The sequence below is a fragment of the Boleophthalmus pectinirostris genome, unplaced genomic scaffold (assembly GCF_026225935.1).
Source record: "Boleophthalmus pectinirostris isolate CB_2022bp ecotype Guang Dong unplaced genomic scaffold, ASM2622593v1 HiC_scaffold_11, whole genome shotgun sequence".
NCBI lineage: Eukaryota > Metazoa > Chordata > Actinopteri > Gobiiformes > Gobiidae > Boleophthalmus > Boleophthalmus pectinirostris.
In genome coordinates this window covers 22,625,767-22,641,545 of record NW_026570994.1, presented here as the reverse complement: position 1 = coordinate 22,641,545, position 15,779 = coordinate 22,625,767, and the positions used below count along the sequence as shown (strand labels likewise).

The following is a 15,779-nucleotide window of genomic DNA, read 5'->3' as shown; positions in this document are numbered from 1 at the left end:
GGGAAAGAGAGAGAAGAGAGAGAAGAGAGGGAGAGAAAGAGAGGGAGGGCAGAGAGAAAGGGAGCATATGAAGAGAGAAAGAGAAAGGGAGCATATGGAGAAAGAAAGAGAAGAGAAAGAGAGGGAGAAAGAAAGAGCGAGGGAGAGCAGAGAGTGAGAGAGGGAGCATATGGAGAGAGGGAAGAGGGAGAGAGAAATAAAGAGAGGGGAGAGAAGAAGAGAAGAGAGAGAGAGAGAAAGAGAAGACGAAGAGAGGGGAAGAGAGAGAGAGAAGAGGAGGAGTATGAACAAACAAAAAAAACACATTTAAAACAGAAGAAATTCATCACAGAGAGAAAGAAAGAGAAAGAGAAAGAGAAAGAGAAGGAGAGAGAGAAAAGAGGAGAGACAAACAGAGGAGTGGAGAAACACAAACTCTGGAGTTTCTAAACGTCACAACAACAACAACAACAACAACAACAACAACGATTCTCAAAAGTTCAGCTCGAGACGATTTTAACTTGAATTTTACTCTTTAAACTCTGAACTGTTTTACTTTCAAATAAACTCCACAAAAATCTAATAAATCGAATAATAATAAAAATGATTAATTGACTCAGATCGATGTTCACGTTTCACTCTTGAATATTTTTACGTCGTAATTATTTTTTGCCTTGGGTTTTTCTTCACATAAATCATATTTTCATTACATTTATTTACATTTATATTATTTTGATTATATTTAATTTTTTCTAGATTATTTTTCGTGGTATTTGTTGAGTTTCAGTGTTTTTTGACTCGTGTTTTTGCTGATGCAGGAGTTTGTGTGTTTTCTGTGCAAACGCCGCCCTCTTGTGGTGATAAACGGAACTGCATCTGTGTGTTTTCAATATTAAAGTTTCGCGTTTTTATTTATATATCACGTATTTTTTTTATTTTAGTCTCATGTAAAACTTTTCTTATTTAAAGTTTTTGGACAAGAACAATCATAAATGTTGTTATTATATTGGATTTACACTGGATTTGGGGACGAGTTTTGAGAATCTCTACATTTTTTGGCGTTTGTAGGTGAACAAGAAAACACAGTTGTTCCATTGCTTTTCCTGGAATGTTCCACAGTAGGGCATTAAACTATCTTGCATTTTTTAGTCTGTCTACATCTTCAAAGCCCCAAATGTTCTATATACGACAAAACACGTCTTCATTTGGAGTTTCTATAAATCTGCAAAGAACTTTAAATTTGTACATTTTAAATACATTTTATTTTGTATTTTAACTTTTTTTAAAATAAATTATTTTGGAAAAACACTGGTGTATTTAAGTTGAAATGTCCCTGTTGTGTTTTATAGACTCATCATTTTACTTTAGGTTTAGACCTGGTTTAGTTCTGATTTAGTCCTGGTTTAGTCCTGGTTTAAACTTGGTTTAAATCTGTTTTAGTCCTGGTTTAGTCCTTTTTTAGTCCTGGTTTAGACCTGTTTTAGTCCTGGTTTCACCCTAATTTAGTCCTGGTTTAGTCCTAGTTTAGTCCTGGTTTAATCCTGATTTAGACCTAATGTAGTCCTGGTTTAGACCTGGTTTAGTCCTGGTTTAGACCTAATGTAGTCCTAGTTTAGTACTTTTTTAGTCCTGGTTTAGACCTGGTTTAGTCCTGGTTTAGTACTGGTTTAGTACTGGTTTAATCCTGGTTTAGTCCTTTTTTAGTCCTGGATTAGTCCTAGTTTAGTCCTGGTTTAGTCCTGTTTTAGTCCTGGTTTAGACCTAATGTAGTCCTGGTTTAGTCCTTTTTTAGTTCTAGTTTAGACCTGGTTTAGTCCTTTTTTAGTCCTGGTTTAGTCCTGGTTTAGACCTGGTTTAGTCCTTTTTTAGTCCTGGTTTAGTCCTGGTTTAGACCTGGTTTAGTCCTTTTTTAGTCCTAGTTTAGTTCCTGGTTTAGACCTGGTTTAGTCCTTTTTTAGTCCTGGTTTAGTCCTAGTTTAGTCCTTTTTTAGTCCTAGTTTAGTCCTGGTTTAGTCCTTTTTTAGTTCTAGTTTAGTCCTTTTTTAGTCCTAGTTTAGTTCTGGTTTAGTCCTGGTTTAGTCCTTTTTTAGTCCTAGTTTAGTTCTGGTTTAGTCCTGGTTTAGTCCTTTTTTAGTCCTAGTTTAGTTCTGGTTTAGTCCTGGTTTAGTCCTAGTTTAGTCCTGGTTTAGTCCTGGTTTAGTCCTGGTTTAGTCCTGGTTTAGTCCTAGTTTAGTCCTGGTTTAGTCCTAGTTTAGTTCTGGTTTAGTCCTGGTTTAGTCCTTTTTTAGTCCTAGTTTAGTTCTGGTTTAGTCCTGGTTTAGTCCTTTTTTAGTCCTAGTTTAGTTCTGGTTTAGTCCTGGTTTAGTCCTTTTTTAGTCCTAGTTTAGTTCTGGTTTAGTCCTGGTTTAGTCCTTTTTTAGTCCTAGTTTAGTTCTGGTTTAGTCCTAGTTTAGTCCTGGTTTAGTCCTGGTTTAGTCTGGTTTAGTCTGTTTAGTCCTGGTTTAGTCCTAGTTTAGTCCTGGTTTAGTCCTGGTTTAGTCCTTTTTTAGTCCTATTTTAGTCCTGGTTTAGTCCTGGTTTAGTCCTGTTTAGTAGTTCTGGTTTAGTCCTGGTTTAGTCCTTTTTAGTTCCTAGTTTAGTTCTGGTTTAGTCCTGGTTTAGTCCTGGTTTAGTCCTGGTTTAGTCCTGGTATGGGCCCTTTAATGCTGTACTGTGGAACATTATAAAACCCCAGAGAAGTTCCTCAGTGCATCTTTAAAAAACAAAACCTTTAGGATTTCATAATAATTTTAAATTGTACCTGAGAGTTTTTGTCGTTCTTCTGTTTCTTTGTCGTCGTCGTTGTTCTTGAGTTTCCTGCGTCGACGCCTCGTCACCTGCTCCTCTTCAAAAAAACAACAACAAACAGGTTCTTTTCTTTCATTTCTCGTCTCAAAATCGTCGATAATTTCTGCAAAAATTGGAGCGTTGCACGACAAAATCGAGCGTTCATCTCACCACCGGCAGCTGTTTCCTGTTCTGGTTTGGTCAGAGAATATAGAGCACACGTGTTTTCACCTTAATATTTCACTGGTGTGTGGGAGACGTGATCCTCAAACACAAATTTACTTCAATTTGATTAAAAAAAATCTATCAAACTGTCAAATTTCCAAAAGTTTTGATTATTTAAAGCTCCTACGTCGCATTTATTACAGTTATTAACAATTAAAATCCTCTTTCCTCATCAGAAACCGAGCCGGAGTTGAGGTTTGTTTCTTTATTCTTCGTCTGTCTGCGTCTCCAAAGCTGAAAACTGTGCCGTGTTCCACCTTGTGATGTCATGAAGTGGTAGTTTTCAAGTGAGCAGCTCGAAAAACGACACGAAAAAACAACTATTTGCTTTGTTATTTGTCTCCAAAATGAAACACGACTGAGAAACCAGGACTAAACCAGGACTGAACCAGGACTGAACCAGGACTAAACCAGGACTGAACCAGGACTAAACCAGGACTAAACCAGGACTGAAACCAGGACTGAACCAGGACTGAACCAGGACTGAACCAGGACTAAACCAGGACTGAACCAGGACTGAACCAGGACTGACCAGGACTGAACCAGGACTAAACCAGGACTGAACCAGGACTGAACCAGGACTAAACCAGGACTAAACCAGGACTGAACCAGGACTAAACCAGGACTAAAACCAGGACTGAACCAGGACTAACCAGGACTAAACCAGGACTGAACCAGGACTGAACCAGGACTAAACCAGGACTAAACCAGGACTGAAACCAGGACTGAACCAGGACTAAACCAGGACTGAACCAGGACTGAACCAGGACTAAACCAGGACTAAACCAGGACTAAACCAGGACTGAACCAGGACTAAAACCAGGACTGAACCAGGACTAACCAGGACTAAACCAGGACTAAACCAGGACTGAACCAGGACTAAACCAGGACTGAACCAGGACTGAACCAGGAGAACTAAACCAGACTGAACCAGGACTGAACCAGGACTGAACCAGGACTAAACCAGGACTGAAACCAGGACTAAACCAGGACTGAACCAGGACTAAACCAGGACTAAACCAGGACTGAACCAGGACTGAACCAGCTTATCGTATGTAAGAATTATAGAAATTAATTTAGTTAATTTTTCCTTTTTAAATGTCTCGACAGAACAGAAAGAATTCAGATTTAAAAGTACTTTTCAAGTCACAGGCCTTAAATCCAAGTCGAGTCCCAAGTCTTAGTCCATTTCATCAAGTCAAGTCCTCTTAAGATGACTTGACAAAACTTCTAAAAAAAACAAATAATTAAGAGTTAAAAGTGTTAGAACTGTTATTTCTTCTTGTCGTCTGCATTGAAACGGAGCAAAGGATCATGGTCTGTGTAGTTCCTCTGACGTGGACATGTAATCTGTCCATTTTAACAAGAACTGGACCGGATTTTGGAGACTAGCCCAGAGTTTAGGCTCCTGACGTCGTTGTGTCTCCAGTGTCACATGTGGGACACATACAAGTCACATTTAACTGGAAATGTGAACGACTTCGCAAAAACATCGGATTTATCAAATATTTGGCAAGATTTGGCAATAGAGTCTTTGCATCGTCACGTGTCCCCATGGTAACGGTACCTACGCCGCCATGACACCGGGCACGACATGTCATCGACTTCAGCAGCGTCGGAGAAACATGGGCAGGTTCTGTTGTGTATTTGGTTTTTCTAGTTCAGACGTGTTCACACTTTTTCATCATGTGACCTACTTACAAAATGATCGACCTAATACAAAGTCAAACAAACTGCACTGAAACACTCTGTGCCCCTTTTTTGGACCCTCCCCCACAGTTTGAGAACCTCTTCTTTAAGAGAACTTCCTCTGGCACTTTACACAAAACTGTGAAAAAAGTGAAGGAAGATTTTTAAACCTGTTTTTTAAAGTTCCAAACTGGAGTTTCATTCTTTTGTGGTTTTGCAGTGATATTTACCAGCCTCTGCACGTTTACCAAACCAAACGCACATCGTGACAAACACAGATGCATTTGTCACTTTTGTTACACAAACTTCAGCCAAATGTGGCAGTAGGTCTGTTCTGTAGATCCGCTCTATGCTGTAGACCTGCTTTGTGCCAACACTGGAACACAAATTTAGACTGGTTTTTGCTTCACGTTTGGTCTTGTTCTTCTAATCAGCCGCACTGTGGGAGGGGCTTGTGTTCGCTGTACGCAGGAAGGAGCGAGAGCGTGAAAAGGCGAGGGGCGGCGTGCTGACGTGAGGCAGATGGACAGGTAGGATGTTTAGGAAGTTGAACCTGCCCTGTGACGCACGCTGGTACACGAGGGCACACGCTGTCGCAGACGAGCCGTGCATAGGGAGCGTGTGTGTTTGTGATGCGCCGTAGAGTCTCCGCGGGTTTCAAATGAGCGCACAGGCTGCACTGAGACGCCCCACACGCTCCTGCACCCGCTACAAGTTTATTACCAACAGCAGCGGCCGCAATGAAATATGATCACACTTGTTGAGTGTCAGACCTCGAGTGAGAGACAAGACCGAGTCCAAACACGAGTCCGAGACGAGACACGACGATCTACACACACGACCTTGGCCATCGACTGGTAGATCGAGATCGACGTATTGAGCACCACTGATCTAGACGCTCTGAGAGGGATAAAACATGTATTTTTTTTTATCATTCTATTATTATTATATTGTATGATGCTACTCCTATTTCTTGAGTGATTTGTTTATGTTTGTTAACTTTATTAGTTATGTTTTATCTGCATAAAAATGAAAAAAAAAAGTGTGTGTTCATGTGTTGTTTGAATGACATATCTGTATCTGTACGAAACCAAAAATTCCATGACTTTTCCATGACCGTGGGAACCCTGGACTTCAGTGGGTTTTGTCGAGAACGACACCGGGAGTCGTCGTCGTCTCATGTTTCCAAACGTCTTCCTGGTTTGTGACGTAATCGTGAAGAGTTTAGGCCTCCACAAACATCTTCGGAAAAACACGGGACTCTTGGATTCGTTAATTTTTCCGACATTGTTCATTTTTTGAGGCCTCGACTCGATTTCCCCCTCATGTATTTAAGTAAAATTTGACTCACCTCAGCACAGATCTCATGTTGAAGCAGCTGTCGAGGTCAAAATGTTTTCTGTGAACTCTCTGCATCAAATTATAACACATTTTCTTGGCCGATAATCAGGAAATGCGCTGTTAGCATGCCGCTCTGGCCTCAGGAGAACAGTCAAGACACTCTGACTCGGAATAACAACTTTGGAGCACTGCAAACTGTTTATAACGAACCAGTTTTTCACATTTTTCGGCCGTAAAAATCATGTACAGCACCTTTAAAAAACAAACAAAAACAAAAAAACCCAGAAACTTTTGACAGTTTTATCACAATATGGATTTCATGACACAAAATTCCTTGGATGTTTTCAAAAACCACCAAGAAATAACAATTTGTGAGCATCGTCTAGTATCTAAAATAATACGTTATTATTTTACAAGTCGATCCGCATGCAGTAAACGTATTTAAAATGTGCATGCTTCGCTCGTTTTTCACAAATCGTTCAAACGTTCCGGGTCAAATCACCGGCGTTTCCTCGTCGATTAAACTAAACTGCGTCGCCGGAATGTCGTGGACACTTAAAAAAGGATCTGGATGAGCTGGAGACCGTAAACTGGACCAGGAAATGGCCTGCGTGTCGGCAGCGTCCAGATCGATGAGCAGCGTCGTCGATAAAGTCGGATTTGAAGAGGAGTGTAGTTTTTGGGCGTCGCGTTCGCTCGGCGAGCCGGTGAGCGACGACGGAGCGGAAGAACGCGACAACTTCCTGCTCGGAGAAATGAGGAGATCGTGTGAGAAATGTCGGGTTAGGTTTGGGTTTTGGAGGTCGGACGTCGAGTCTTTGGTCGAGTCCGTGGCGGCGGCGTGCGCAGACGGGAAGTCCGGCGCCGGCGAGACGCTGTGGGACGACTGGTGGCTCGGGGGCGGGGTTATGTTGGTGAGGGGCGTGGTCAGCGCCGTGTAAGGGCTGAGGAGGAGGGGCTTGAGGAGGCGTGTCACTTCCTGTAGTTCCTGACTGACGCTGGTCACCTGACGGGACAAAGCGCTCATCTGGAAAAACACCAAAGAGGTTTGAGAAATTAGAGATTTATTTAAATCTGTCATATATAAATCGTATATTTATTCTTAATTGTTTTAACTTAAAAAAAATTCAACTGTGTAATTATGTTTTGCATCTCACCTCATGTTTGAGTTTGGATATTGTTCTCATGGCGTCCGCCGCCTCAGGATCCACTGTGGACGACACAAAAACACTCAACTCTTTATATTGAAGATTTAAAGGTGCACTGTGTAACTTTTTCTGGTCCATCAAACACTTTTCTACTTGGAAATGCTGTTGCTTTGGAATGTTCCGCAGTGTGGCATTAAACAATCTAACTTTCTATCTATACGGAAACCAAACCAAGTTCCAGGTCAGATCTGTGGAGAGGCGACGCCGCTCAGTCACAATGTCTGTTTTTCTAGGGATTTTTGAGCAATAAAACCAACTGTGATTGAATAAATGTAAAGTCGAGCTGTTTTATGTCACCTGAGCTGTTTTCAGGTCTGAACGGTGTCGTTATCGTGTCGGTTCCTGCTCCAGTTCCACTGGGAACTAAAGTTCTGACCGGAGAACGAGCCGCGATCAAACTATTTACATGAACCCAAGACGCGTCATCGACAGAGTGGATTTACCACCAAATAAAAACAAGACCACATGAAAACAGACGTCACAGGAGGAAAATAACAATCATGGATCAAATCATCAACACCAGTGAGAGTTTGTATTTATATAAATCATTATTTATGTTTATTTATGCACCAAACTCTGACACAACATGGATCTGCTGTGGAGACGACGACAGCGACGCCAAATACAAAGATGGAATCTCATCAGGAAACACGGACACATGAAAAACCAACGGGACCGAAGAGTTTCTGTAGAATTAAAACTTTTCATTTCATACGTGATAGTTTCAGTTGCTCTTAGTTTGTTTATTTTCCTGTGTGAATCTGGATGAACGAGCTGACGTCTTCTGTGTCGTCATGATTTGCTTAGAAAAACAAGTTTTACTTAGTTCCTTTTGGGAACCTGACGCTCTCCACCGACACCAACACGATTCTCTGTCGGCCTGAAAACTCCTAATGTGGAACATTCCAGACAGAGCGATGACGTATCCATAGTAACGAGCAGGTGACGGGCCCAACCACCAAAAAGTTACATAGTGCACCTTTAACAAACATTTTTTTCCCGGTTTTGCCGTTTTTTGCTTTCAGATTTGACTTTTTCCTGGTTGTAAATCCTGACATCACACGAGGGAATTCAATAACTGTTACCATAGCAACCGTGTACACTCCTCTCAAATGAAGTAGAAAAAAATGTGAGAATCTTACAAAATCTGTCATTCACACTTTAAATAATCTGTGTGTTGGAAGTAAAATGAACCTGGAGACGTTGCGTCTGGACTGGGAGGAAAACTGTGACTCGCGCTCGGAGAAAAATCATATCTGGACGAGTTCTGGTTTTCACCTCCGTCCACAAACCTGGAAGACAAAAAAACAATAATTTAACTCGGGTTTTCCAAGGATTCATGATGTGTGTGTTAGAGGAGCATAAATGCACCTGAATGTGAGTGTGTGTGTGTCGTACCGTGTGCTGAGCTGCGTCTGGGGGCAGGACAGGCTGACCACAGGGATCTGCAGGGTGACGGGTCGGGCGCTCGGGTCGGCGGGGGGTCTGAAGGCTCGCGGGGGGAGGAGGGGCGAGCGGAGGGGGGAGCGCAGACCGTGGGACGTCCTGCCCGAAGGCATTCTGGGAGATCCCTCGGAGCTGGAGCCCTCCTCGTCCTCCCGGATCGACGCCAGCTTTTTGGCGATGCCCCCGTTGCTTTCGAAATCGTCCTGAAGGAAAAAAAAACGAAAGAAAACAGAGACGTGAGGAAACAAAACACAAACACGATACAAGCATAAAGTGACAATGTGAAATGATTTAAAGGTTTGTGTTTCTTGCTTCACTTCAGATCTGGTTTAGTTCGTCTCATTTTTGTGTCTGTCCTTTGAAAACATCAGATTTTGTGAATTTAAAATATTCTTTAACTGAAACTTTGCAGCAGAAAAGTAACAATAACCAAAATATCGTGATATTTTATCGTCAAAAGTCTCACAATAATATCAGACTCACAAGGCTAGACCTGGTTTAGTCCTGTTTCAGTCCTGGTTCAGTCCTGGTTTAGACCTGGTTTAGTCCTTAGTTTAGTCCTGGTTTAGACCTGTTTTAGGTCTGGTTCAGTCCTGACTTTCTCCTGGTTCAATCCTGGTTTAGTCCTGTTTTAGTCCTGGTTTAGTTCTGTTTTAGACCTGGTTCAGTCCTTGTTCAGTTCTGTTTTTGTCCTGGTTCAGTCCAGGTTTAGACCTGTTTTAGTCCTGGTTTAGTCCTGGTTTAGACTTGGTTCTGTCCTGGTTCAGTCCTGTTTTAGTTCCGTTTTAGTCCTGTTTTAGTCCTGTTTTAGTCCTGGTTCAGTCCTGGTTTAGTCCTGTTTTAGTCCTGTTTTAGTCCTGGTTTAGTCCTTGTTTAGTCCTGGTTTAGTCCTGTTTTAGTCCTGGTTCAGTCCTGTTTTAGTCCTGGTTTAGTCCCGTTTTAGTCCTGGTTTCAGTCCTGTTTTAGTCCTGGTTTAGTCCTGTTTTAGTCCAGTTTTAGTCCTGGTTGGGTTTAGTCCTGGTTTAGTCCTGGTTTAGTCCTGTTTAGTCCTGTTTTAGTCCTGGTTTAGTCCTGTTTAGTCCTGTTTAGTCCTGGTTTAGTCCTGGTTTAGTCCTGGTTTAGTCCTGGTTTTAGTCCTGGTTTAGTCCTGGTTTAGTCCTGGTTTTAGTCCTTGTTTTAGTCCTGTTTTAGTCCTGGTTTAGTCCTGGTTCAGTCCTTGTTTTAGTCCTGTTTTAGTCCTGGTTCAGTCCTTGTTTAGTCCTGGTTTAGTCCTGTTTTAGTCCTGGTTTAGTCCTGGTTTAGTCCTGGTTCAGTCCTTGTTTAGTCCTGGTTCAGTCCTTGTTTAGTCCTGGTTCAGTCCTGTTTAGTCCTGGTTTAGTCCTGGTTCAGTCCTGGTTTAGTCCTGGTTTAGTCCTGGTTCAGTCCTGTTTAGTCCTGGTTTAGTCCTGGTTTAGTCCTGGTTCAGTTATAGTCTGTGATTCATGTTCTGTAGTTGATTATAAACAGCGTTAAAAAAAAACATCAAATTTTACAGATTTTCACTGGACTGGCGCCTTTATGTTTGTACTGAAAGGGATTTTGTGATTTTTTTTCTTTTTTTTTTTTAAATAAACAAACAATCTAAATGCCACCTGTGCGTGTTTTCGGTGGGTCAGGCTTGAGTTTACAGTTTTTGGGGTGAAGGTGGATGGAGCGGAGGCATTTTTGTTTTGTAAAGGAGCTCATCACCGCTGGAAAAATGTAAAGTCAATGTTCTGCGATGTGGTGTAGTGCTGTTGTTTGTCCAGCAGGAGGAGCTCGTGTGTCGTGTAAAAGTCGGAGTCATTCACAGAATCGGCTCCAGCGTCTGAGTCCATTCAGTTTATCACAGAGAATCTCATTCAGAGTAAATCCAGCGAGGCTCATTTGGAGCAGGTTTAAAAGGTTATCTCTGATTGTGACACGAAGCAGCCGCGTCCGGACTCAAAGAAAACCAAAAAAACACTGAAGTCCCGGGCTGCAGACGACAGGGAAGGAGAACATTCATCTTATAAGGTACAGGACGAGTTATGTGAAGACGAACAGGACCGAGTCTGGTTAATAGAGAAACACAAAACACAAAACAAAAACATAAAACACAAAACACAAAAGTGACTCTGTGAGATTTAAGTCATGTTACAACAATGGAACTGTGTTTTATTTCATTCACACCTTTAAACCTGGTTTAGACCTGGTTTAGTCCTGATGGTTTAGTCCTGGTTTATATCTCATTTAGACCTTGTTTAGACCTGTTTTAAACCTGGTTTAGACCTGGTTTAATTTAGTCCTGGTTTAGACCTGTTTAAACTTGGTTTAGACCTGATTTAGACCTGGTTTTAGTCCTGATTTGGACCAGGTTTAGTCCTGGTTTACATCTGGTTTACACCTGGTTTAGTTTAGACCTGGTTTAGACCTGGTTTAATTAAGTCCTGCTTTAGATCTGGTTGAGTTTAGTCCTGGTTTAGATTCTGGTTTAGTCCTGGTTTAGTCCTCTGGTTTAGTCCTACCTGGTTTAGTCCTGGTTTAGTCCTGGTTTAGTCCTGGTTTAGTTCCTGGTTTAGTCCTGGTTTAGTCCTGGTTTAGTTTTTAGTTCTGGTTTAGTCCTGGTTTAGTTCCTGGTTTAGTTTTAGACCTGGTTTTAGTCCTGGTTTAGTCCTGGTTTAGACCTGGTTTAGAGAGTCCTGGTCTAGACCTGGTTTAGTCCTGGTTTAGTCCTGGTTTAGTTCTAGTTTAGACCTGGTTTAGTCCTGGTTTAGTCCTGGTTTAGTTCTGGTTTAGTTCTGGTTTAGTTTAGTCCTGGTTTAGTTCCTGGTTTAGTCCTGGTTTAGTCCTGGTTTAGACCTGGTTTAGACCTGGTTTAGTCCTGTCCTGGTTTTAGTCCTGGTTTAGTCTGGTTTAGTTCCTGGTTTAGTCCTGGTTTAGTCCTGGTTTAGTTCCTGGTTTAGTTCTGGTTTAGTCCTGGTTTAGTCCTGGTTTAGTTCTGGTTTAGACTTGGTTTAGTCCTGGTTTAGTCCTGGTTTAGTCCAGGTTTGTTTGTTATGAGGAAACATTAAAACTTGTATCAGAAAATCATTTTATCGACGCCCGTGATGATGATTCTGTTCAGTTTTTCTTGTTTTTTTAATGATTCTGTTCAGTTTTTCTTGTTTTTTTAATGATTCTGTTCAGTTTTCTTGTTTTTCTTGTTTTTTTTTAATGATCTCGTTCTGTTTTTCTTGTTTTTACGTGGGTAAAAATCCCCTCTTTAAATCTCTTTGTAACGTGCGGCGGGTAAAACCGCTGCTCCACTCTTGTCGATCTTCTTCACGCTCGCCTTCTCCTCCGTCCGCAGACTCTGAACGCCGCAGCTGACGTTACAGCAGCTTTCAACCACGTGAACATCAAATCATTTACATATGACGAAGCACGTGGGGCAGTAAACAGTACGTCCTCCTTTAACGCGGCTGTGAAATCCCCGACACGTCCTTCCTCCTCCTCCTCCTCATCGCTCGCTCCCTCCAGGCAAAACCGCAGCTAAATTTAAACCTCCACGAGCTAAAAATAAAACAGACGCACGTGTGGATCTGGACCAGAGACAAGGAAGACCACAAGAAAGACTCAAGAAAGAGACGACAGAGGTTTGGGCGGCGGACGGTTTCACAAGTGTCAACAATCTGATTAAAAATATGTGTAAATAGAAACTAGATCGAAAGTCCCACTGACAGAACAGAGCAGAACCTTTAGAACCTTTAAAACCTTTAGAACCTTTAAACCTTTAGAACCTTTAGAACCTTTAGAAAGATCTGGAGATGGACCAGAACAAGAACAAGAGCACAGAGACTAGAATATACACACTGACCTGGTTTAGTCCTGGTTTAGACTGGGTTTAGTCCTGGTTTAATCCTGGTTTAGTCCTGGTTTAGACCTGGTTTAGACCTGGTTTAATCCTGGTTTAGACCTGGTTTAGTCCTGGTTTAGTCCTGGTTTAGACCTGGTTTAGACCTGGTTTAATCCTGGTTTAATCCTGGTTTAGTCCTGGTTTAGACCTGGTTTAATCCTGGTTTAGTCCTGGTTTAATCCTGGTTTACATCTGGTTTAGACCTGGTTTAGTCCTGGTTTAGACCTGGTTTAATCCTGGTTTAGTCCTGGTTTAGACCTGGTTTAGACCTGGTTTAATCCTGGTTTACATCTGGTTTAGACCTGGTTTAGTCCTGGTTTAGACCTGGTTTAATCCTGGTTTACATCTGGTTTAGACCTGGTTTAGTCCTGGTTTAGACTTGGTTTAATCCTGGTTTAGTCCTGGTTTAGATCTGGTTTACATCTGGTTTAGACCTGGTTTAGTCCTGGTTTAGACCTGGTTTAGACCTGGTTTAGTCCTGGTTTAAACCTGGTTTAATCCTGGTTTAATCCTGGTTTAGACCTGGTTTAATCCTGGTTTAGTTCCTGGTTTAGACCTGGTTTAATCCTGGTTTACATCTGGTTTAATCCTGCGTTATTCTTAGTTTAGATTTGAATTAGTTTTGGTTTAGACCTGATTTAGACCTGATTTAGTCCTGGTTTAGACCTGGCTTCAACTTGGTTTAGACCTGGTTTAGTTTAGTCCTGGTTTAGACCTGGTTAAGATCTGGTTTACATCTGGTTTAGTCCTGGTTTAGTCTGGGTTTAGACCTGGTTTAAATCTGGTTTCTTGTTTCGTTTAGTCCTTGTTGAGACCTGGTTTTTCACCTGGTTTATGACTGGGTTTAGATCTGGTTTTGTTTAGTCCTGATTTAGACCTGGTTTAGACCTGGTTTCGTTTAGTCCTGGTTGAGCTCTGGTTTAAACCTGGTTTAGTCCTGGTTTAGTCTTAGTTTAGACTTGAATTGGTTTTGGTTTAGACCTGGTTTAGTTTATTCCTGGTTTAGTCCTGGTTTAATCCTGTTTTAGAGCAGATTTAGTCCTGGTTGAGACCTGGTTGAGACCTGGTGTAGATCCGGTTTAGATCTGGTTTTGTTTAGACCTGGTTTAGTCCTGGTTTAGATCTGGTTTAGATCTGGTTTAGATCTGGTTTAGATGTGGTTTAGATCTGGTTAAGGCCACATGGGATTTTGAAGGAAAATACTATAATCACATTTTGTTGTGTAAATAAATCAGTATTGATCTGTTCTACAGTTTGACTTCAGTTTTATTGTGGATCAGGTTCTGAAATCAAACTTCAAATTTATTCACAATTAAATCATTTTTCTCACAGTTTAAACCTTCAGTAACATTATTGTTGCTCGGTAACAGTTACATCTTCATACGTCACATCTGCCCCCCGAGTCCAACCAGGAGGCAAAACTATAAACTCTGGGGTCCAACACCTTCATGTTTCTATGGAGACGCCATCGCTCTGTCTGGAATGTTCCGCAGTGTGACATTAAACACCTCTACTTCACATTTATTCAATTACAGATGGTTTTACAGCTCAAAAACGCCAGAAAATCAAACATTCTGACAGTGAGCGGTGTCGCCTCTCCGCAGATCTGCCCTGTAACCTGGTATCATTAAGAAGTTGCCGACACGATACAGCGCGATTTCAATTCGATACGATACATTTCAGATCAGAAATAATTTAAGTTAAATAAACCAACGTGTGAAACTCTTCGTGGAGAAAAACGTTTGACGGATTCTCGATCGGAAAAGTTCCACAATGCAGCTTTAAAAATAAGCGTGTCGGTGCGTTGTGTTGTCTTTAAGTGTGTGTGTGATTGTGTTTTCGAGCGTGTTTGTGCGTTTAAACTCACGTGGTCGTAACATCTTTGCCCCGCGGTCGTCTTCGTCCCGTCTCCATCTGTCTGTGTGTCTCTATATTTATACAACCAGGGATGACCCCCCCCCCCCCCCGTCCTCACACACACACACACACACACACACACACGCCCAGATGACAGCTCTATTTTTAGCCCCACATCGCCGCGTTCACCCCGTCTCTGGAGGTTCGCCGCGCTCCAGACGATAACGTCGCTTTAACGCGCCAATTGGGTCACTTGGATTTAATATTACGGTTATGATTTCGAGGTGATGTGGTGACTTTTTGGGAGTTTTTTTTTTCCATGTTTCCTCATCAAAAACCTGCCTGAATACATGTCTGAGTAATCTAGCGATCTCTCCCCGTGAACGAAAACGTGACGCGAAACCGTGCGCTACAACTTCACAAACCTGACGCGATGCTGCTCAAGTTTCTTTAGAGATGATTGTGTTGTGTTGCTGTGTGATGGTGCTCTGAAGGGGGAGTGACTTAGTGCGGGGAGCAAAGGGAGGGGAGACTCACAGCGTCAAAAAAAAAAAAAAAAATGAAAGTGACTAATTATTTTAAAAAAAATTAATTTAAAAAACAGTGATATACTAAACCTTTAAATGCAAATTCATCATTCAAAGTGAGGATAGAGAGAACGAGAGATAGAAAGAGAAAGACAGAGAGAGAAGAGAGAGAGAGAGAGAGACAGAGAGACACAGAGAAGAGAGAGAAGCAGAGAGAGAGAAGAAAAGAAGAGGGTTAGAAAGAGAGAGACACACACACACAGAGAGACAGAGGAGAGATGGAGATAGAGAGAGAAAAACAGAGATAGATAGATAGACAGAGAGAGATAGAGAGAGAGAAGAGATAGAGAGAGACAGGAGAGAGAGAAGAGACAGAGAGAGAGAAGAGATAGAGAGAGACACAGAGAGAGAAGAGATAGACAGAGAGCGAGAAAAGACAGATAGATAGATAGAGAGCTTTAGATAGAGAGAGATATAGATAGAAAGAGAGAGATAAAGAGAGACAGAGAGAGAGAGAGACAGAGACAGAGAGAGAGAGAGAGATAGAGAGAGACACAGAGAGAGAAGAGATAGAGAGCGAGAAAGACAGAGATAGACAGATAGAGAGCTTTAGATAGAGAGATATAGATAGAAAGAGAGAGATAAAGAGAGACAGAGAGAGAGAGAAGAGATAGAGAGACAGAGAATGAACGATAGAGAGAGAGAGAGAGAGAGAGAGAGAGACAGCAATAGAGAGAGAAAAACAGAGTTAGATAGACAGAGAGAGATATAGATAGAAAGAGAGAG

At 41.7% G+C, this 15,779-nt stretch overlaps 1 protein-coding gene across 1 annotated transcript in view; it reads right to left on the bottom strand.

Moving 5' to 3' along the window:
• Positions 1-6,553: 6,553 nt before the first annotated feature.
• LOC110165690 (potassium voltage-gated channel subfamily H member 8-like) overlaps positions 6,554-15,779 on the bottom strand; it is a 73,679-nt gene continuing 64,453 nt past the window's right edge. Inside the window, exons 13-16 of the mRNA XM_055163787.1 lie at positions 8,667-8,917; positions 8,463-8,560; positions 7,218-7,270; positions 6,554-7,087 (exon numbers count right to left, since the gene is read on the bottom strand). Coding sequence (XP_055019762.1) covers positions 6,554-7,087; positions 7,218-7,270; positions 8,463-8,560; positions 8,667-8,917 — 936 coding nt within the window. The remainder of the gene's footprint in view (positions 7,088-7,217; positions 7,271-8,462; positions 8,561-8,666; positions 8,918-15,779) is intronic.